The sequence below is a fragment of the Gadus morhua genome, chromosome 4, assembly GCF_902167405.1.
Source record: "Gadus morhua chromosome 4, gadMor3.0, whole genome shotgun sequence".
NCBI classification, from domain to species: domain Eukaryota; kingdom Metazoa; phylum Chordata; class Actinopteri; order Gadiformes; family Gadidae; genus Gadus; species Gadus morhua.
The window spans coordinates 33,766,548-33,791,182 of NC_044051.1; the positions used below are offsets into that span (position 1 = coordinate 33,766,548).

Genomic DNA, 24,635 nt, shown 5'->3' on the forward strand with positions numbered 1-24,635 from the left:
TCTCCATATTTATAGTCTTGCATAAAAAACACTTTGGCAGTTACAAACCTAACATTGTCTCCTCAGAACGACACCTACATAGCCACAAAACGGCCAAGCATCACATACGCTCGGTACCTCACTCACTGCATTAGCAGCAGTCAGTTGACCCAGCAAGCGTGATCACCGACATACACACACACACACACACACACACACACACACACACACACACACACACACACACACACACGCACACACACTACATTGAATGAATATTGTGTGTACGATCAAAGCTGTTTCAGATTAGTTCAAAACACACTGAAACACGTGTGGAACACACAGTTAAAGCAGATTGTGTGTAATTGGTTCAAGGATAATCATACCACGATACTGAGACCTTAACTGTTGAAAGAGTGCACACGCCTTGATAAGGACGTTAAAGACTTTGAGAATAGCGGTCAAATATGCCCAAAGTACAGGAATGTGTCAGAGAAAGAGGCAGTTCCCCCATGGAAGTGGCCAGAGCAGCCATGGGAGTGTATTTATATAGACTGTCGAAAATGGGAAACATCAGTTTCTTCTGGTCAAAAATTATCTTACTCATACTAACTAACTAATGAGTAGTACCACATCTTCAGCGATAGTAGTCATTGAGTCTGTTTCCTGCATATGGGATCTCCCATGTGTGTGTTTTTTTTACTGATAACGGCACACTCTGAATCTGTCTTTCAATCAAAAAAACATATGATGTGTAAAACATATGAACTCAGCTCTATGCAATCCATTCTCTAACAGACTGGCAGAAATGATCAACCAGTGACTCCGCATATGAAAGGGTACAGGTATTCATTAAAATGCTTTGAAGGCAAATCTGCAGGATTACACTCTCAACTAGAAACATGAAAAGCTCTGTCTGGCCTCTTACTGAAAATAAATGTCAGGTTTATAGGTTGTCTCAGGTAAAACCAAAATCCAATGCAAATATGCCAAAAACAGATTAACCTCAGCCAAATCAGAAGGTGTTGGTTTGCATGGCTGGGTAAGGATGGAAAAAAGTAAATCCCGTACAAAGCCTTTTCTGTCTGATAAGAGAAATAATGATCACAGACGAGTTATAATGTGTTAATCACGTTATGTCATGTCATATCATATTCTGATAAATTAGTAACATAACGTTAACTTGTTAATTCGCAATTAGATTAATCGACCTACCCAAAATGCTGTTTATTATGTTACGTGGGCTAACATTATCGATAGCCTTTAAAACAATCATACAAAAAAAACCTTCAAACTTCAGACTTTCAAAGTTCAAACTTTATAACGTTACCTACACATGACAGTGTTAGATGATAGTTTTGGTGGTAGCAGATGGAGGGGGGGGGGGGGGGGGGGGGGGGGGGGGGTCTGACGGTGTAAACCTGCCGAGGAGGCGGTGTCAGGCAGCAGCACTCCTCTCTTCAAAGCCATCGTTTGCTCTGTATTAAGACACAGTTGAAACAGACCGGTACCGTGATACCACTGATTTCTGAGTGCATTGTTTGAAAAACCATTTGGATAATGTAAGTACACAACTCTACAAAATCTATTACATAGGTTGATCACTTTCAGATGTGTTTATGCAGAATTGTACATGTTATATCTCTTAATATTATACATAGACAAATATTTGTATCAAGTCACTTTGAAAAAAGCCTCTGCTAAGTGCCCAAAATGTAAATGTATACTGCTGTATCAATTGTAAGTGGCTTATAGCAGTATGGCTAAGAGTTGATGTGAGTACTTTCGGGTGCTTAGGACACCAGCATATTATTGGTGCTACTCACGGCCTCTTACGCTGTGTGGGCTGTGTACACAACAACAATTATTTCTTTATATGACACAAGAATAACCATAGGTGTTTTTTTTCATATTTTTTCTCAGGGTTTTTTGACTGGTTGTAAATACAATTTTAGTCAATATAACAACAATATCATCCCATAAAAAAAATTGCTTGTTGTACTTACTCTCGAAAACCTCAAAAAAATGTATTCTTAGCACACATTAGAAGATTATAGAGCCCTATGAAATCAGTTTGAGTTCCTCCTTTTTTTTTTTCTTCATGAAATTTCTTCCCAAATTCCAGACTCATATTCAACGCTCCCCCTGTTTGCTTGTATGCTTCACAAGAAATAGTTGTACTTTCTTAGCTTTTCTAAGGAGATAGCAGACTCTGCACACACAGCCACAAAGTTCTGAATAAGTCCTTGTCTTGAATCTGCGGATGTCCTTGTAGCCTACTAGTAATGGTCCCTTGAGGAGGCATGCTCTGGCTAACCCAGTGCTTTTCCTTGTTCATATGGGCTTTAGACTTCAAGTGGTCATCACATCTATTTTTACAGGTCCAGTCAAAAGTATTTTGACAGAATTTACATTTTTTTGTTTATCCCCGGACGGTCTTTGTATTCTGGAACCACCTCATTTACAAATCACACCTATTCCAATAAAAATGACGAAAACCCCCTTTTCATGTATGATGCCTGAAATAGGCTGTCTTCGGGCGGATGCACTTGCAAATGGGAGCCTGTTTGAATGAAGGCAAATCGGTCACTGACAGTAAATAAGTAAATACGTTAGAAATTTCAGAAGGGCTCTGCTGGTAAGTATCATCTTCAAGTTGGAGAGGCAACGTTTTTCTACTGGTCTGTACTCGTAACCTCCTCATTGGTTGAGCTCCACAGAAGACAGTAATGTGATGTTATTAATGTTGTTAGTTATTGTTATATCTCAAATTATCTATTATTTTTCACTATAGTCAGATTATTGGATCTTTATAGGGGGGTGGTATGTCTAGAGGCTAGTATCAGCTGTCGTAATTCACTGAGTAGGTATTTTGTTTCTACAGAACCATGGGGTCCAGTCGTCTCATCTGCAGTTTCATTGGTAGGTATTCCACACAGCACTACTTTTATCATTAAGTTAGTTTTATTAAATTCATTTAAATTAACCAGCCGGATAATGGAAATGGATGTTTGGTGTTGATTGTGATTTTGGGTCTCTGTGATATCTCTACTGCAAAGGATGAAGAATAATAGTTACATTTATATTGAATTGAATATTACAAATTATGTATGTATGTGTGTGTGTTAATTAGGAGTCAGGAGTCCCCTCTAATCACTGTTGCAGCTTTCCCTCAACTGCATCAGCCCCCAATGTCGTTTTTATTATTATATTATAATTAATTTAGTATTTTCTCATGTACCATACAAGTATTTCGATGTGTTTTTGTATCGTAGAACGCAACTAAGTAAACTCTGCTCTGTGGTTTCACTCGCTCAAAGCTGTATCCCTCATTAATGTGCCGCTGAGTTCGGGTGCTGGGAGCTGCGTGCCTCTTGGTTCCCCAGAACTGGCCTCCATCACGATTCAGGCGATGGGGAGGAACCTCACACTAGTTGGGAAGCGGCTGTGCTGGTCCGACGCCCTGTTCTACTGCAGAGACCATCACTGGGACCTGCTGAGCATCAGGGGCCCAGAGGACCAGGAGATGGTTGATGAGCTGGTGGCTGGCGCCCCCTTCCCGCTAACCAGACCACTCTGGGTTGGCCTGCGCAGGTATTATCCGGCAACAAGTCTGTACCCATGATCATCTGTTCGTCACTTTGTAGCATAGAAATACCATGGAAAAATATATCGAAATATTTGGCTGTGTTATTCTACCTTCCACTAATTCTTTCAACTCTTTTAATGTCTGTAGGTCGATTCGAGGAAGCTCCTGGTTTTGGATGTCCGGTGACCCAATGGACTTCACCCAGTGGGACACAGCCTCACATCATTCCAGCCCCTGTGCTGGCGTGTCCAGTGGGGAACCTTCCAAATGGAGGCAAAGCTCTTGCGAAGAACATCTTAACTTCATCTGTTTTACAGGTTGGTGTCCAACCTATAGAACCATTACCAGGTCCTTATCAAGACAAATTGCTTAACCTTCTGCAAATATGCAGGCATGCAGCAACTTTCATGACCTACACACAAGGGAAGCTCGGATAAGAACTTAGGGAAGAATTTCCTTTTTCAGTCTGTCTTAAGCTTTATTGCATGTGTGACATAACTCACAGACAGTTTGAAACAGTGTGAGGGCCAAGCTTCCTTTTTGGGAAACGTCCTCAAAAGTACCGAGCTCCACCTAGAAGTATGAATAAAGAGTGAAATGGGCTGGACATCTTCTGTTTCCAGAAATGACAATGTAATGAGGGCCATTCAGGGACTGCGTCGTAGTTGATGACGTAAAATACGGGCTGCCGCTGGCAAAACAGTAATGGCATCTCCCGAAGCAACGAGTGGTTACGTTATCATTAGTAGAGTAAACGCTGCCATAAGTGCAGTTATTTCAGGAATGGACTCAAATAACAAGCACAACAAGAGCACTTCAGGAGTTTCTCAGCGGAAAAAACATTTTTGTATAAATATAACATCAGGATGTTATCCCGGCTACTCCTCTGCCACGTTCATTGACCTTCATGTATCTCTGTTTCCACAGGTACTACAGAAGTAGTGAAAAGGTACTTCTCTAGTTCCACAAGAATTCCAACTTGTTAAAACTAGGCTGGTGTCACTGGGAATGCATCTAATGATTCACAAGTCCTAAATCGTGAAGTTTCTGAATGCTATGGCTCAGAGGTTTTCTCTGGTTGCTAGCTAGTTCTGCATTTTGTCCTTAAAGGCATTGTCATCAAACTCACGAAAGATGTCTATCCCTGGTATTAGTGCTGTAATAGCTTGAACATGTAAAAAAGTTAGTTATATAATCCATGAACATCATTATAAGCAGGGTTAGTTGTGATATTGCATTAGTCCTTTGATTCAAATTGTGGAGATTGAGTTCAAGATGGTCAAAAATCTAAATAAAATACCACTCGGCTTTTATCCTTGTCTTTTGGTATTTTTGTGTCAGCACCTCGTTCTTTGACTCATTGCCTCTGTCGCTGCTTATTCCTTCTGTTTGTTATGCCTATGACTCCGCCTCTCACCTGTACATCTGGCCTTTTCCCTTTCTTCCTGCTCACCTGTTCCTCATTGTATGGTTACAACCCAGCCTGTAAGCAGGTAGGCTTATTCCTTCTGCCTAACTTGCACAGGGGAATAATAATTCTAAGGGATGAACAGACGTTCAGACGTCCAAATATATTTTTTTATATATATATTCAACCCGGTATCACGCGATTTCGTGCTCATGCGCACAAACGTTATTAATCTATTGAATCGTGTCCCAGATTACGATTGTCCGATTTTTTTAGTGCTACACAGAACGAAATGTAAACCAATGCATTCTGAATGGGAGCGTTCTCCGACAATTGACGTGCTCCACAAAACGAAATGAGAGAGAGAAAGAGAGAAAGGGAGGGACAGAGAGAGAGAGCGAGAGAGAGAGAAGCTTCAGAAGGGGTGAGCGCAGATAGTACATCGCACCCTCTAGTTATATATCTGTATATATTATTATCTAGTTATATATATGTCAACATTTCTGATTTGTAAGCAGACCTCCTCAAAAACGACGTTAATTGTCAGAGAACCTTCCCATTCAGAATGCATTGGTTTACATTTCGTTCTCTGCAGCACTAAAAAAGTCGGAAAATCGTGATCTGGGACACGATGCGCACAGATTAACGTTTGTGCGCATGAGCACGAAATCGCGTGATACCGGGTTGATATATTACATTATTGAATGAAAAAAATATATTAATTAGTTATGAAGAGGCCCACTGTTGTTTTTTCTTAATTGTATAACCTATCACTCAATTTAGATGTCACGGCAAATTAGATGTTTTTACCTGATATATAAAAAGAGGCTTCCCCCCCAACCCCGCGCTCGCTTAGGGGCACCGAACTGGCCAGCAGCGGCCCTGTCTACAGCCATCAATCTCGTGACATTGTCTATTGAACAACTGTGCACAACATGCTTCTCTCAGTGAGAGTCAGGTACAGAGAGAAAGAAAGGATGGTAACATCCCCCTTGATAAGGTAGTGCTGTCATCAGTCACACGTGGCTCCATGCCATCAACAAGGTTGTAAAGTGAGGGAATTGAGGGAACGGAACTTTGGCTTTGACTCTCTGAAGTCAAGATTGAATCGCCGCCGTCGGAGGAGTCCGTATACGACCGAGAGGTGTTATGATTTACAATCATAAAATTCAACTTAAAAAAAAACATTCAGGGAAAGCCGTCATTAAACAGTGCAATCTGATAGATTTAGAATGGGTTATGTTTATAATAGTAAGAGTTATTTTCTTAATGAAATTCTCCTTTTTAATTGACAGCAGTACAAAATTAATGCATGTATTTAAGATCTCATGTAGAAAAGCTTCTCAATCAGGAAACAACATTAGTTGTTTTGGTTGATTGTTAATTAAATTGTCAAACAAAGGTCCTATTGTGTTTGATTGTCAGGTGAGATAATCAGGGGGGCCGAGTTTTTACCTCCATAATGTGACCATGGATTGAGGAATGTAAAGAGACGCTCAGTAAAGGTGCAGCCAGTAGCAGAGTAGATATGAACCCTGGCTTCCACATCATAGAAGGAGACCAGACCCTCATCATAATCAACAAACGCCCCCACCTTCTGGAGCTCAGCTCTCGGAGGGAGACAGACAGCAGGGTTACCATTAAATACCAACCCATCCTCGTTGAATGTAATACGCCAGTTGCCATTCTTAGGGGTCAATACGATCAGACATTTTCTGTTGATTGACTCTCTGGCCACTCCTACATCTCATGCAGTCTTGCCTTTAACCTGGACCTCAAAGTAAAATCTCCCAGAGGAATAGCTCTGCCTCGTGAGTACATATCTAATCTGTGTAAATCTCTTAGGGTTGTCTGGGATTTTCTTACGTACACCTCTATAATGTACTTGTTTCACATCCTCAGACAGGATTTGGGTGGGTGGAGCTGTATCAGGATCCAGAGTCACATCTACTTCATACTGCTGGACCCTCTTCAGTTCAGTAGCATCACACAGCTTCTTCATCTCCATGTTCAGTGTCTCTTCCAGCTGATCCAGGGATCTCCTCAAGGTCCCTAAGTAAGACGGAGGATGGACCTCCACCGTCGTCCAGTCCCTGGTGTGTGGAGGATCCTTCAGGGATCTGAAGGCCTGGAGGAAGTGGAGGTGGTCTTTAGTGTGTGAGAGTGGCTTCACCTCTAAGCCTCTAGTGGTCAGATCTTCTATTTCCTGCGTAAGCTCTTTGATGAGGGCTTCAGCTTGTTTCTCTGTGGATTTGGTTGAAATCCATCCAAGTAGTAAGGATCTGCACACCGTCGGCTATTTCACTCAAAGTTGTGATGCTTTACCCACCTTGTTGTTGTTTCGCCTGAAAGAGAGAACGATAGTTATGATATTATAACTCTAGTTCTATGATTGTAGGCGTAGACAAAACCAACTTGTCAATCGGCGAGCCAATTGGAACCTCTCTGCCCCGCTTTCCATTTGAAAAACGGCTGGAGAGAAATACTGGCAGTCAAGTCCAACTCGCCACTCGGCGAGAGGAATTTCAACGATGCCGCTTAAAAGAACATGCCTTCATTCTTAAGCCGTAGAAGGGGCACCGGACTCCAACACAGAGTTGCCGAGTGAGCCCCTTGACATGTCGAGGTGTTACGCTTCGTGCCCACTGCACCGTCAGTCAACGGACGTGGGAAGGTGTGACTGACGGATGTGGGAGTAGCATCCGTCAGCCAATCAAATCGCTTCGCCGGGTTCTTCCCGCTTCTTCCTGCTTGTTGCGATGCAAGATGACCCGCTTTCCCGCTTTCCAGTATCGTCAGAGCCTGAGTCGCGTCACAGTGCTTAAATTTGCATACGCGATCTGATTGGATGACGGATCCGTCGCTGCCGAAAAAGTTGAACATTGTTCAACTTTTTGACGGAGCCGAAGGCTCCAACGGAACGGACGGATCCACAATGCATTGCGCGTCCGTCCCCATTCAAATTCAATGGGGATCAGTCAACGGACGGAGGTAGTGGGCACGAGGCGTTACAGAGCAGGATGTAGTTTGTGTGCCTAAGGAATATTACTGCATATTACTGTTTTGTTACACCATTTACGAAAGAATAACAACAGAAGCCATCCAGTAAGCTATAGATTACCTCAGGTGTGTAGAGTTAAATAATGAGTAGAGTAATTATGTGTATATACTATGGCTGGCAAGTTCTGCTGATAACAATAGTACACAGACCGTAGCAAACATTTGAAGATTTAATTAGTTCATAAAATCTACTAGAAGGTGGATGAACTATTTCTATTTTTGCAAACCCTATTGTATAAATATGACATGTGGATGAACTGAGTTTACTTGGTTCAGCCACCATTATCAACACTGTATGATCAGAACAGAAGTTAGGCACATGAGCAGTTGATAAATGAATGAAATCACAAACTTCTGCTTCTGACATGATTGTGTAAAGTACCAACAGAAAGCTGTGTGCCCCTGGATGACAGACTAGGTGGGTCTGTTTGGCAAGATGTATGGTTGTTGGATGTTCTTGATGTTCCTGGTGTGCTCTAAATGACATGATACACACAAGAGACAATTAGACACCAAGTAATACATAAAGCTAAATCATGTCCTGAAGCCAAATTAATAAAGTCCTGGAAAATTGTACATAGATGTTAACTTACACTGTAATAAAATAATTCACTTATCTGAATAGTAGACTAGCCTACAAGTTATCCTCATCTACAGGCAAATTATCCTGATAGCTGGATAATTAGTTTGGTAACCTTAACTACAAGACGGTTGTGCTGACATGAAGAAAACTATGTAGAAATGATACACATACATACAAATTTTGATACCGTGTATGGGCAGAAAATCCCTAATGGCTATAACTCGCTGATAGTAGTAGAGAGTGCAAGCACACCCAACTCTGTACAGGCGCAGGGTAAAGAGTCCGTCAGATAATAAGAATAAGTACACCCGCACACTGTCGCTTCTGCTTCCAGTGATTGTATTAGATACACAACGTTTCGACCGTATAGCTGCTAGGTCTTCGTCGGGTCTGACGAAGACCTATACGGTCTAAACGTTGTGTTTACCATATCAGTATAACTAGGCGGCTACCATGGAATGAAGTTAGCGCTAGCTGCACGTGCTACTTTGACGGTTCATGCTAGCGTTGTCCAAAATGGGCATATTCTTCGTTTGCAACCATGTGATCAAAATTGACGTAAAAAATGCTTACGTCACGACAGCGGCCATCTTGGTAGGAAAACACAAGCGAAAACACAGGCGTCTTCTAGCAGCGAACACAATAGTGCAATACAAATGTCCAAATATTTCTCAAATTTAGGGGGAAGATTCCAGCAAAAAAAAAGTTAACCTGTTAGGTTTCGATCCCTACAAGCGTAGATTACGGGTTAAGGGTTTCCTGGTAAAAACAAACTTAGAACCGCAAGCGCAAAAACTCTCGCAAAGAACCTCTCACAAATTGATTGAGCACCAAAACTTACCAGTTATGAAGTGATTACCACAAATACGAGTGTTGGCGAGATTTATTTGTGCCATGTCGCCCCGGTAGATGTTCGAAATCCATGTCGCTCCTCGGTCAACTCACGCGTCCGCTCACGTTGAGTTGTTATCACTTTTGGAATCCTAAAAAAACTGCAATTCCCATTCTCCCGTATGAAATTATTCGCACAACCGTGCACAGCACAACTGGTAGGCATTATTAGCCAAACAAATTAATATAATAGCGAAACAATTGAGGTTAGATACGCGCTTTGCGATTGAATGACCTCCACTCTAATGTGACTGAAACAAATCACAACATTGCGGGGCGCAATGTTGTGATTGCTTTCCTACCAAGATGGCCGACTTCCGGTTTGGTTACGAATTTTAATTAGCTGTGACGTCAGTTGCAAACGAAGAATAGATCATTTAGTTACATATAACTTTTCAAATAGGATTTCATTGTGTAGATAAAAAACTTACGGTTGTTGGAGAAGTGGGCAACCTCCGTGATGGCACAACTCCAGGTTTCAAAACCAACTTTGATGCAAACCCCCGCTGTACTCCCCGAAGTTGACAAAGTCATCGTCTCTGAAATGTGCCGAAAACAGCACTAATCTGGTTCAATAGTTTTTCGGAATTTCTCCAAAAATAAATTGCAACCATGTCTCCCTTAATTCCTCTGTCTTTGGCAGGAGATGCAATGCAGACATTTTGCCTTGGCATAACACGCAGGTTCGATGTCGTTCTGCCATTGCGTTCAAAATTATGTAACTAGCCTGTTACTACGCAGCAATTGTACGCACACGTATTAGCACTAGCTCAACCGCGACTCCTTCAGAATTTCTGTGGGCGGTTACGAACCAACCAAGTGGGCAGGGCCATGAATAATAATTCGACAATGCTACGTAGCAGTGTCAACTTATCCAGATTGGCTCATTTCTTCTGCCCTTTTCCTTTCATTGGCTATTGCATATAGCAGACAAACTGCATAGATTTCAAACTTACCGCCAAACTTATTCTGACCTATGTTAACAAACAATAGGAAAAATGTGATTTTAATGGCATGGGGCCTTTAAAGAACACACATTAACAACCTATTTCCCCCTTAGAGCTCTCACACACACACGCACACACACACACACACACACACACACACACACACACACACACACACACACACACACACACACACACACACACACACACACACACACACACACACACACACACATTGTTAGCATGATAACCGCTCATCAGTGTGTGTGAAAACAGGAATGGGACGAGAGACGACGCTAGCCCTGATTTAAACACAGTAAATTAACAACACATGCTTAAACACATTGGCATTGTTATAAAACATCTAACATTGATGTACTATTCTTTCCATGTTCTATCTGCCGATCTGCTTCAGTCTGCTATTTTCAGTTACCATGAAGTACTTTCATTGAGACATATGGCAGTATGCTATGACACAATGTTCCACACTTGCAATCAAATTTTTGACCCCCGCCAAGCGATTAGAGAGCTGTTTTACCCCCTTCCTCTTTCCCACCACCTTGATAGTGGGTGACAGCATCACTAGGAATATCCGTTCTTTCAATGCCACTACACATTGCTTTCCTGGAGCCAAAGTCACATCCATCCTGAACAAACTTCCAGAGCTTATGAGTTCCCTTCCATCCTCCATATATCGGGTGATAGTCCACGCAGGTTGCAATGACATGGCCAGTCGCAAACTGAACTGACAAAGCGGGATTTTGACGACCTATTCTCCATCTTAAAAAGCTGCAGAAGTCCGTTTTTATCAGTGGTCCCCTGCCAACCATGTCCCAACGCCCAGAGCGTTTTAGCAGACTCCTCAATTTCAATACGTGGCTCCAGTCCACTTGCAAAGTTCATAACTTTGTTTTTATCCATAACTTCAATCTGTTTTGGAACCGCCCTTCTCTCCACAGCACTGATGGAATCCACCCGAACATTTTGGGCAGCTTGGTGCTAGCTGTTAATATACAGCATGCCGTACAATCTGCTCCACACAACGGTCCACATGATTGACTGTTTAGGCGACACACCCCCTCTACAGAGTCTTCATCCACTACTCTGTTCATCTCTGCACATCAGAACACTGCCTCCCCAAGCAGCCCCCCCCCCCTCCACAGGCCTCACCCAAAACTACGTTCAAAGGACACATTCCCTGTCTATACAGACCATTATTACTGACAGAGCCTGCCATCCACCCCGCACGTCTAGCCTGCCACCAGGAGGGGAGGAAGATGTGGAGTGGATCCTAGTCTGCTGCGGCCCATCAAAATGACCTGTAGGCCTTCCCCATCTGGCACCGTGGAGCTCACTCTGCGATTGGCACTTATCAATGCCAGATCAATAGCTAATAAGACATTCCTCCTAAATGATTTCTTCACGTCCAGGACAGGGACGCAGGAAGTGGGGTGCTCCGGGTGCTGCCGCACCCCCTCTAGTGGACAACAGACGCAACTACAACACTTGAACTCAGACAATGCCGCGGGTTTTTTTTTTTTCTTTTTTTTGAATTATTATTCTAAAATAGAAACACAAAATATGAATGTTGTCTACTGTTTTTTCATACTTATAGGTAGTTTTAAATGTCATTTAAAATGTTGGTTTGAAATGAGTGGTACACTTTTAGACATCAACCAGACCGGAAAGAACAGTGGCGTAGAACAACGTTCTATTGACAGGGTTTGTTTAGCTTGTGTTAGCAAAGTAGCAGCCAGCAATATGAGCCAGAAAAGAATTTCAGATTTTTTTAAAGATGGAGGGGGGCAAAAGGCCAAAGAAAAAAAGTCATCTAATGATGGAGGGCACGAAGAGGAAGAGGACGAGATGCCTTCATCATCAGGGCAGCTTTCTCCACAGCTAATGCTAACTGGCTGTGAGAGCATCAGTGAGGCTACCTCCCCAGTCACGGCCAAGGCAACAAGTGTACCCGACGATGGACCAGTTCAGCCATCAGCACACTCGTTCCCAGCCAGACGTTTCGGTAAGGAAACCTTCTCCAGGTCCTTTAACTCTGGCTGGTTTCAGCGATGGACGTGGATCCACTACGTTAAGGAGCATGACATCGCCCTGTGTTTTCATTGCTGCTCTGCGATCAAGAAGGGCCTAATCCATTCAGATGCAGCAATAAGTGGGGGCAGTTTTGTGAAGGGGGGCTTCCGAAACTGGAGAAAGGCAACCGAAAAGTCTAATAGTCACGAGAAGTCGCGCCGTCACATTGAAGCTGTACACAAACTAGCGGCATTAAAGAGTACCCCAATCAACGCATTGCTGTCAAACGCAATAGCAAAAAATCAGTTGACTGCCCAGACAGTGTTGGAGCTGGCCTTCAGATCCCTTAAATTCCTGGGACGCGAGGGGCTACCAATCAGAGGACAAGATCACCGTGATGGAGTGTTTTGGCAGCTGATGCTGGATAGGACATACGCCGATCCAGCAGCACGCGACTGGCTCCTCAGGCGAGGCAATTGGATGGGGTGCGAGTGCCAAAACGAGATTCTGGAGCTTCTGGCTCATGCTGTGCAGAGGAAGATAATGGCAGAGGCGCAAAGCTCCCCATACTATGGCTTGATTGCAGACGGAACAACAGACATCACATCGTGCGAACAGTTTTCCTGCCATTTGTTCTACACTGACCAACAGTTCACCCAGAAGTGCCAGTTTTTGGGATTTTACAACGCAGCTGACACTACATCTGAGAATTTGTTCCGGTGTATCAAGGATTTGTTTTTGCGCTTGAACCTACCTCTAAATAAGCTGCAGGGGTATTGTTTCGATGGGGCCAGCAACATGTCTGGGAAATTTTCGGGGGTTCAGGCGAGACTCGGGATTGTGTCAACCACTCCCTTGACCTGGTGCTACAAGAGGTTGCACGAGAGGTACCGCTGATATCGGAAACACTCCAGTTTGTGCAGAGCGTATCAGTTGTCATTAGAGAATCCGCCAAGCGAAAGAGCCTGTTCGAGTTGTTGTTCGGGGAGGAAGAAGAAAGATGCAGCCTCCTTGGTTTGTGTCCCACAAGATGGAGCGTCAGAGCCACTGCCATATCCAGAGTGAAACGCTCGTTTGGCGCAGTTCTCCAAACACTCCAAACACTCCAGCAAGACCGCAACATTCGAGGGGACACTAGATCTAAGATCGGTGGAATTCTCAAACAAGCTCAAAAGGGGAAAACCATGTTCGGGCTGATCTGCTCAGAGTCGCTGTTCACTCCCTGTGAAGTTGTGGCCAAAGTGCTCCAAGCAGAACATTCCACCGTCGCTGGAGTGCTAGAGTGTGTACGGACCCTGGGGGAGCACGTGCGAGCCTTGCGCACCGAAGACGCAGTGGATGAAATGCTGAGAAAAACAACCGCATCAGCAGATGCGGTTGCACATGACCTCAAGATGCCGGACCCAAATGTCCGCCTTGTAAAAACGCCATCAAGGTTCCCTGACACAGCCCAGGCTGAGGACATCGTCCCTTCAAAAGGAGTACCAGCTTGGAAGAGAGAGTTTTTTGAAGCGGTAGACCTTGTGAGCTGTGAACTGGACCGGCGGTTTGATCAGAGTGGGATGGCAACAGCTGCTCTGAGGGAGTCCGTGCTGCTCAATGCAGCCAAAGGATCGGTTGACACAGAGGCCCTGAAGACCCTGAAGTTGCCAGAAAACATCAAGGGGCCTGCTCTTGAGCTGCAGTTACAGATGCTGGGAGGGCTAACCAAACAGGAACGCTTTCAAAATCTCAACCACCTTGCAACGTACATGTCCAGCCTACACGTCCAAACCCGATCACTCTTCAAAGATGTGGAAGCACTCCTCCATCTCTGCCTGTCTCTCCCTGTTTCTGTGGCCTCATCCGAGAGGTCATTCTCGGCACTTCGCAGGCTGAAGACCTGGCTTCGCAACACCGTCACTCAGCGGAGATTGACCCACCTAGCCTTACTCCACTTGCACCAAGATATCTTGGATACAGTGGACATCCACGCCCTTATGAGGGAGTTCATCAGCGCCACACCAGAGCGCAAGGCAACCTTTGGAGTTATTCCATCTGGTAAGCAATGCTTTTAATTAAGTTGGCGTTGGTTAAATTGTTCTCAGCTGTGTGGTTTTGCTGCATAATTAATTATTTTTCTAGTTTTCTTAATGTTATCAGGCTACTGTTTCAGAATAGCAGACTAGGCCTAATTGGTCCTGTGTATTTCTTTTTTTCATTACTTTGCTGTAGTTTATGTTACATGTTCGTAAATGTTGGTATGGTTATGGTTATCTTGTTTTTATTTACCAACTAAAAATGCACGACCTAATAGTTTATATGTGTGGTACCATGGACAGCTACGCGATCTGTTGCAGTGTCGCGTTCTGGCTGAGAATGCACTTTGTATTTTTCCCCTAGCTAGCTTAATCAATTTTTTTGTATAAAAAATGAAATGCACTTGGCTATAAGCTTATTGCCTTGTTGATAAATAAGCCTGACAGCTATTTCTCAGTTATTAGTTCAGTCTCATGAGTGTTTGGTGCCGCTACTGCAAGCGCATATCTGGTATGGAAGTGTTATGTCGCGCTTGTTGAATAGATGAGGTGTGTTATAATAAACTGTTATTTAATAACACATCAATGATTGATCAATTAAAGATGCATAGTCGTAGTAACATCAACCAACTGAGGAAATACTGAGAAAAACTCATTTTGGTCCTTTGGGCTAGATTTGGTGACATCATCCGATTACATACAGCACCCCCCACTTCATATGACTTCCTGCGTCCCTGGTCCAGGAACTTGGATTTGATGTTTCTGACAGAGACATGGCTTCACGCTGGTGAGTTTGCAGCATTTTTGATGAACTTCTTCCACACACACTTCCACACAAGGATTTTATCCAGAACTTTTATGAATTTGTGGCAGGAAACACATGTCTTGAACACAGATCGCTTATAAATTATAGACGATTTTAATATCAATGTGTGTTGTGACTCCCGGCCGCTGGTTGAAGACTGCTTGAATCTCATTGACTCTTTTAACTTAACACAGTCCGTTACTGTCCACGCATGAAAAGGGTCATACACTGGACCTTGTCCTGTCTCATGGCTTAAATATGTGCATTAGAGAAATTTGTGACGTGCCAATCTCAGACCATTTACCTGTGTTGTTCACTGTGACTCTGCCTTGCGCTCGGGATTCAACGTGTGCCCAGGCGCGCGCTGAATCCTTTGACTGCATCACAATTTTCCGTTGCCTTTACTGACTCTATGCTCCCAACAAGTGACTTGTACAATGCATCTTCTGAGGAGATAGTCCGTTATTTTAATTCTACCTGCACTAATGTCCTGGACTTGATTGCACCCTTTAAGACAGACGTCCTAAACCTGTCGCTGAGCCGTGGCTAAATGATTACACTCGCACTCTACACACATGTAGGCGTGCTGAGAGAAAACGGAAGAGGGATAAATTCCATGTCTCCCTTGGGATTTTAAGAGACAGTTCAACTGAAAACCAGAAAGCCGTTAAATCTGCGAAAACACAAATAATTTCCAACCTTGTGTCCAAAAAAAGGGACACAAGGTTCTTTTTGATACTTTCAACCATCTCATTATCCCTGTAACTCTCCTGTTGTTGTGCCATCACTCACTTTATGCGAACAATTTCTTGCATTTTTTATTGATAAAATCTCTGCAATCAGGTCTTCAACTCCTCTGTCCACCGTAGATCCAGCTGTGACTCCTGTATGCCCTACTGTCTTTGAACAGTTTGACCCAGTGTTACTCTCTGAGTTATTGCAGGTGGCCCATACATTTTAACATTAATAAACACCTGCCTTGCCTCAGGCTGTGTTCCAACTGCTTTTAAACATGCTACAATTCAGCCCCTTATCGAAAAACACAACCTTGACCCCTCTGTTCTCTCCAGCTTTAGGCCCATCTCTAAGCTTCCCTTCCTTTCTAAAAAAAATGTGGTTTTAGAACAACTGCAGCTACACCTGGGTCTTAATGGCATAATAGAAAAGTTTCAGTCTGGGTTTAAATCACGCCACAGCACAGAAAATGCCCTTTTAAAAATCTTTAATGATCTTCTCTTAACTGTTGACTCGGGGAGCTCTGCTGCACTCCTGCTTTTAGACTTGACTGCTGCCTTCGACACAGTCGATCACCACATTATTTTATCCTGCATGGAACTGTGTGTTGGCATTACTGGAAATGTCCTAAAATGGTTCAAGTCGTATCTTTCAGAGGGAACTTTCTCCATTCACCTAGGCCAGTACTTCTCAGCTGCAGCCCCACTAGCATGTGGGGTCCCACAAGGCTGTATTTTAGCTAATTTTAGCTTCAACTAGATTCCATTTTTGAAAAACACAACATTTCTTTCCATTGTTTCGCAGATGACTTACAAGTCTACCTGCCATTCAAATCAAATAAGGATTCAACAAATGCATTGTTAAATTGTCTGAAAGATTTAAAAACCTGGTTGGAACTTAATTTCCTAACACTAAACAATAAGAAAACTGAGATAATTGTTTTTGGTCAATCTGAACTACTAGATGGCATCGACAGTGTCCTTGGTCCCCTTGCCTCCTACAGCCGCCCTTTTGTTAGAAACCTCAGATTTCTTTTTGACAATGGTTTTAAATTTGACAAGCAAATAATCTCAGTCGTCAAGACAAGCATCTTCCAGCTGCCACTCCTAGCTAAAGTAAAGCCTTATCACCCTCCAAAGGACTTTGAGAGAGTCATTCACTTGTTTATTATGTCCCGTTTAGATTACTGCAATTCTCTCTATTTTGGTGTGGACCAATGTCTGCTCCGTCGCCTGCAGCTGGTCAAAAATGCTGCTGCACGTCTCCTTACTGGGAAAAGGTGATATGATCACATAACCCCTGTTCTGGCCTCTCTTCACTGGCTTCCTGTAGTTTTTAGAATCAAGTTAGAAATTCAGTTGTTTGCTTTTAAATCTTTACATGGGCTGGCACCTCAATATATGAGTCTGAGAACTGCCCAGTCTATTGACCAGTTTAAAACACTACTAAAGACTCACATTTTTGCATTGGCCTTTAACACAAATTAATCTTTTTTTGTTTTACTTTGTTGTTTTTGTTGTTTTTGCTGTTGTTGTGTATCTTAGGCTGTTGTTTTGCATTGTATTTTTGTACTGGGGCACACTGGAGCACTTTGGTAAACTATAGTTGTTTTTAAATGTGCTACATAAAAAAACTTGACTTGACACACTCACTCACTCACACATTCACTCACTCACTCACTCACTCACTCACTCACTCACTCACTCACTCACTCACTCACTCACTCACTCACTCACTCACTCACAAGTTATGTTTATTAATACAATACAACAATTAGTCCTAATATTGCATATTGTTTATTCAACCAGTCAACTAACCAATTATTCTTGATTTACTGTGACGATGGATGATCTCTCTCTCTCCTTCTGTACTCTGTTCATACGCACCGCGTCGGGCAAGGCAGACGCCGTCTTGAACGTAACCGTTTAAAGGTGGCATATTATAACACCAGGTGTGAGTGTGATTAGCCGTTACATCAACCGTTCTGACATCACAAGTGGGCGTGTCCACCTAGATGTATGACGTATAGATGAGCAATGTTTGCTACAGTCCACTGGGTAGGCTGGTAGACTGATCTATCCGTCATACATCTAGTTGGACACGCCCACCTATCATGTCATTGGAGACGGATTTCCACGGCTTGTAACGGCTAATCAAACTCACACCTGGTGGCATAATATGTCACCTTTAAGTAAGCCGTTTACAGACCTCTGAAGAATAAGTCCCACCTCCGAGCCTCCCGGTTCCCTTTGTCAAATGTCTATGGGAAATAAACATCCAGTTTCGACTGGGTTTTTGGATTGTCGATGCCGTTGAAGTGGTAAACGATTATTCATGCTACTTTAACGGCAACGACAATTCAAAAACCCAAACTCGATCATTTTGAATGATGGAGTTTGTTATGTACGATCATTCATGTTATTTCCCATAGACATTTGACTGAGTGAACTGGAGACTCGGAGGCGGGACTTATTCTTCAGAGTTTGATTACTTTGAGATGTAGAGCAGCACTGCGTTGTTTGCATACACAACAGCTGGTCCTTGAGATGGGTTTTACATCGCTAATCGTCGCCAGAAAAAAACACGCGCACACGCACACACTCGGCGCGTTAATACGCAGGTAGGTCGCTAATAACTCCCAGAGGCCCCACATGTAACCCAGTACACACATGCACATGCACAGTCACTCACTCTCTCACTCACACCTTCACTCACTCACTCGCTCGCTCACTCGCTCACTCACTCGCTCACTCACTCGCTCACTCACTCACTCACTCATTCACAGGCACACACTCCTTTGAGGGTCATGAAAACCAGGGGAGATCTGACAGAAATACATTTTCGGATTTTGTTAGACTCATTTTGGTGTGTGTGTGTGTGTGTATGTGTGTGTGTGTGTGTTTGTGTAGGTGCTCCGTGTTATTGGCAGTGCGGTGTGTGTGTCCGGCGCACACTGGACCTTTCCCCTCGCACTGGTCGCCACGGAGATGGGGGTTGATGACGATATCGCTGTAACCGCGGCCAGCCCGGGCATCAGCTCCAAGGCGGGCCTCCATCTGCACAACCCCATCCGGTGTGTCTGTGTGTGTGTGTGTGTGTGTGTGTGTGTGTGTGTGTGTGTGTGTGTGTGTGTGTGTGTGTGTGTGTGTGTGTGTGTGTTTGTGTGTGTGTGTGTGTGTGTGTGTGTTTGACAGTGTTTGAGAGTGTTTACATATATGTGTGTGTGTGTGTGTTTGTTTGTGCATGTGTGTGTGTACCTCCACGTCTAATTGATTTGACACACACACACACACACACATGTATTGTCTATCTAATGGTGTAAAACATATGAAGTCAGCTCTGTGCAATCCATTCTCTAACAGACTGGCAGAAATATCCAACCAGTGACTCAACATACGAAAGGGTACGGGTATTCACTACAATGCTTTGTTAATTGTTTTTCGGCCAAGCTGCAGGATTACACTCTCAACAAGACACGGGAAAAGCTCTGTCTCAGGTAAAACCAAAATCCAATGCAAATATGCCAAAAAACGTTTAACCTCAGCCAAATCAGAAGGTGTTGGTTTGCATTGCTGGGAAAGGATGGAAAGACAAGTAAATCAAGTAAAAAGCCCTGTGACAATATAGTAAATAAATGTGCAGTTCTGAGAAGCCAGATTATTGGTTATAGTGTATGAAATTTGTTAACGGTGTGATATGTAGGCATAATACGTTTAATCCAAACAATACGCTTGGAAGTTGTGAAGTTGCGTTGAATCCTGGTAGTCGTTTTCTGTCTGATAATAGACATATTGAGGAGGAGGAGTAATAATGTGTTAATCACGTTATGTCATTTCATTCTGATAAATTAGTTACATAACATTAACTTGCTAACCCACCATTAGATTAATCGACCTACCCAAAATGCTGTCGATTAAGTTACGTGGGTTAACATTATTGACAGCATTAAAACAATCATACAAAAAATAACTTTAAGAGCACGTTGAACATCGTTCTCACTTTATAACGTTACCTACACATAACAGTGTTAGATGATAGTTTTGGTGGTAGCAGATGGAGGGGGGGGGGGGGGGGGGGGGGGGGTCTGACGGTGTAAATCTGCCGTGGAGGCGGTGTCAGACAGCAGCACTCCTCTCTTCAAAGCCATCATTTGCTCTATATTAAGATACAGTAGAAACAGACCAGCACCGTGATACTACTGATTTCTTGTGAGTGATTTTCTTGAGCGTTGGAAAAACCATTTTGATAATGTAAGTACACAACTCAACAAAATCTATAACATAGGTTGATCACCTTCAGATGTGTTTATGCAGAAATTGTACATGTTATGTCTCTTAATATTATACATAGACAAATGTTTTTATTAAGTCACTTTGAATAAAAGCGTCTGCTAAGTGCCCTCAATGTAAATGTATACTGCTGTATCAATTGTAAGAGGCTTATAGCAGTATGGCTAAAAGTTGATATGAGTCCTTATGAGTGCTTAGGACACCAGCATATTATTGGTGCTACTCACAGCCTCTTACGCTGTGTGGGCTGTGTACACAACAACAATCATTACTTTGTATGACACAAGAATAACACTGTTTTTTTTTCATATTTTTTCTCAGGGTTTTTTGACCGGCGGTCGTAAATAGGATTTTATTCAATATAACAATAATCATCCCATAAGATAACTGCTTGTTGTACTTGCTCTCGAATAGCTCAAATAATATGCTTAGCACACACTAGAAGTTATAAAGCCCTATGAAATTAGTTTTTTCAAAATTCCGATTTTTTATTTTATTTTTCATGAAATTTCTTCCCAAATTCCAGACTCATTTTCAACGCTCCCCCTGTTTGCTTGTATGCTTCACTACAAAATAATAGTACTTTCTTAGCTCTTCTAAGGGGATGGCAGACTCGGCGCACACAGTCACAAAGTCCTAAATAAGTCCTTGTCTTGAATCTGCGGATGTCCTTGTACTATAATGGTCATTTGAGGTCGGCTTAGCTCAGGAGCAGTTGTCTTGTAACCGAAAGGTTGCTAGTTCGATCCCCAGCTCCTCCTAGCTGAGTGTTGATGTGTGCCTGTGCAAGACACTTAATCCGACCTGCTCCTGATGAGCTGGCTGTCGCCTTGCATTGTTGACTCTGCCGTTGATGTGTCAATGTGTGTATTAACCGATGTAAGTCGCTTTGGATAAAAGCGTCTGCTAAATGTCCTAATTGTAATTGAGGAGGCATGCTCTGGCTAACCCAGTGCATTCCCTTGTTCAAATTTAGACTTCAAGTGGTCATCACACCTATTTTTACAGGTCCGGTCAAAAGTATTTTGACAGAATTTGCTTTTATTTTGTTTTTATCTCCGGGCGGTCTTTGTATTCTTGAACCAGCTCATTTACAAATCACACCTTTTCCAATAAAAATCACGAAAACCCCCTTTTTATGTAAGATGCTTCAAATGTCTTCGGGCGGATGCACTTGCAAATGGGAGCCTGTTTGAATGAAGGCATTCGGTCCCTGATAATAAATAAGTAAATACGGTTAGAAACTCCAGAAGTGCTTTGCTGGTAAGTATCTTCAAGTTGGAGAGACAACGTTTTTCTACTGGTCTGTACTCATAACATCCTCATTGGTTGAGCTCCACAGAAGACAGTAATGTGATGTTATTAATGTTGTGAGTTATTGTTACATCTCAAATTATCTATTCTTTTTCACTTTAGTCAGATTATTGGATCTTTTTAGCGGGGTGGTATATCTGGAGGCTAGAATCAGCTATTGTAAGTCACTGAGTAGGTATTTTGTTTCTACAGAACCATGGGGTCCAGTCGTCTCATCTGCAGTTTCATTGGTAGGTATTCCACAAAGCACTACTTTTATCGTTAAGTTAGTTTTATTTAATTAATTTAAATTAACCAGCCAGATAATGGAAATGGACGTTTGGCGTTCTCCTCATTTTTTGTGATTTTGGGTCTCTTTGATATCTCTACTGCATAGGATGAAGAATAATAGTTACATTTATATGTAAATTATATAATATTGTATAGTATTTTCATTCTGTACGACAGTGCTAATGCAGGATGAGATGAGGCAGTACTTTCTTGCTATCAGTAGTCATTTATCTATAGGTAGTATTGGTACTTAAATTGTAATATTCGATTTTAACAATAGTTGACTTTGTGCAATTATTTGTACAATTATGTATTCGACAGTGTTGTTGAATACCATTTTCTAGTTCCATGGAAATGTTCAAGGGGTTAAGGTGTTGGTGTGGTAAGACACAACTATTCAATTGAATATTGCAATTTAAGTATGTATGTGTGTATGTCAAGTAGGAGTCAGGTGTCCCTGGAATCACTGTTTCACCTTTACCTCGGCTGCCTCACCCCCCACTGTCGTAGATTATTTTCTAATCACAGAACACCCTGTCACGTTTTTATTATATTATTATTCATTTTGTATTTTGTCATGCACCAGGTGTCCTCCTCCACCTGTGGAAGTCCCCTGGATGTTCAGGTATTTCTATGTGCCCCCATGTAGTGGCTGAAGCAAGTTATTCAAACAATGCAAGTATTTCAATGTGCTTTTGAACCGTAGAACGCAACTAGGTAAACTCTGCTCTGTGGTTTCACTCACTCACAAGCTGCATCAAGCATTGACGTGCCGCTGAGAGGCGCGGCCATTCAGTCTTCCGCCTTTCCAGGGGGGGGTGCTGGATGGGCCATCGATGGGAGCTGCAGCCCTTTTTGGGAGCAGAGCTGCGCTCACACCAAACAGCAGGACAATCCATGGTGGAGGCTCCAGCTGGACGGTGTGTACAGGGTGTCAGTGATCGAGGTCACAAATAGGAACGTATTTATGGAGAGGCTCGATGGCGTGGAAATACACATCGGCGATTCACTGGTGAACAACGGCAATGACAACCCAAGGTGAATCACCCCAGCCAACCCTACCCGATCTCCACTCAAATCGGGTTTGACTCTGAGCCAAAACGTAGCGTACCTTTATCTTTGGATAAAGGTGTAAATTACTAAATAGCGTAGAATATTATACTCCCAGAAAATAGAAGACAACCAGTGCTCTGCTTAAAGTCAGCCCCCTGTTTCAGCTCACATTCAAACTCTGATGAGATTGTTCAATTCTAGGAGGGGAGGGGCAGGGGGGGAGGGGTACTGTTATCCCCATGGATACTACCCACAGCTTCTTTGTCATCCTTTCTAAGTTGCCTACTGTCATTGTGTAGGAGAAAACTGGTTGGCGGAGTATGGCACATACATTTCTTTTTATCTCGATTTTCTCTAAATGGCAGTCTTATCTTAGTTGCAGTGATAAAACGACATCGAATTCTGCGTTGAAGATCATATAAGACATGTAACCATGTTGCAAAAAATAATGAAGGATTTTGGGTTGACAGCCCCTTTAACTATACCTTGACACACACCAGCTACTAGCATCTGATTTTTTAGACCTCCCTTCACCGAGCCTGTATCTTCTCTCGTGGTCTCTCTCTGTCAGGTGTGCCATCATCCACAATGTTCCAGACAGCTTGACTCAGAGTGTCCAGTGCTGGGGAATGGAGGGAATGTATGTCAACTTCTACAAGCCCTTTCCCTTTACATACCTGACGTTGTGTGAGGTCAAAGTGTATGGAGGTAGGCACTCAGTCTTTCATTTCATGTCATCATTGGTGCTTAAGAAAGGTTTATTACCGTACGTCCAGCTGAGGGCCAAACCGACTGTGCATCGTTGGTCATTGGGCGTTGTTCTGCCAAATTAAAATGTAGCATATTGCTTACATTATCCACTTGTGTTGATGCTAAACATTACTTTTATTGCAGTAGAAATCTGCAACATATATAGGCAAGGCAAGCCAAGGCAACTTTATTTATATAGCACTTTTCATACACAAGGCAGAATCAAAGTGCTTCACATATAAACATTGTCATACAATAAAATAAAATAATAGATAAGTAAAAGAAAACATATGCAAAGAAATGGGTAAAATAGAAAGTGCAATGTATTTAAGATCAGATCAACAGTCTCTTTGGTAAATGCGTCGGGACTCCAACCCGACCTAAAGGAACTTGGTACTTTCTCTGGGACTCCAACCCGGATTCTAGTAACCCTTATCCTTTCTCTCTGGTATCAGATCATGTATCTTTCTGATAAAAATAGAAAATTTAATTGAAAGTTAAAAGTTTTAGTAAGTAAAATTGAAAGTGCAATGTATTTAAGATCAGATCAACGGTCTCTCTGGATGACATGCAATTCCTATTCAAGGACTCTAACCCAGATTCTAGGACTCTAACCCAGACCAAAGGCCTTATTCTGGAATTCCACCCACACACAAACTCAGGACTCTAACCCTTATACAAATAAAAACTCAGGACTCTAACCCTTATACGAATACAAACTCAGGACTCTAACCCTTATACGAATACAAACTCAGGACTCTAACCCTTATACACCTCTTCTCAAAAGAGTTAAAAAGTAGAAAATAAAGGGAAAGTTAAAAAGGCATTTTAGTAAAATAAAGGCAAAGTATTTAAGATTTAGCAGAAAGCTAAAATAAACATAAAAGTCTTCAATCTTGTTTTAAAGGTGCTC

General features: G+C 42.6%; 1 protein-coding gene across 2 annotated transcripts in view; it reads left to right on the forward strand.

Moving 5' to 3' along the window:
* Positions 1-2,838: 2,838 nt before the first annotated feature.
* The window catches only part of LOC115542390 (lithostathine-1-beta-like), a 28,681-nt gene continuing 6,884 nt past the window's right edge, over positions 2,839-24,635 (forward strand). Inside the window, exons 1-3 of one of the 2 annotated variants that reach the window (XM_030354657.1) lie at positions 2,839-3,573; positions 3,716-3,885; positions 4,496-4,881. In XM_030354657.1, coding sequence (XP_030210517.1) covers positions 3,392-3,573; positions 3,716-3,885; positions 4,496-4,554 — 411 coding nt within the window. In that variant the 5' untranslated portion in view covers positions 2,839-3,391 and the 3' untranslated portion in view covers positions 4,555-4,881. Of the gene's footprint in view, positions 3,574-3,715; positions 3,886-4,495; positions 4,882-24,635 lie in introns of those variants that run through there. The other variant, XM_030354656.1, reaches the window with a different exon arrangement.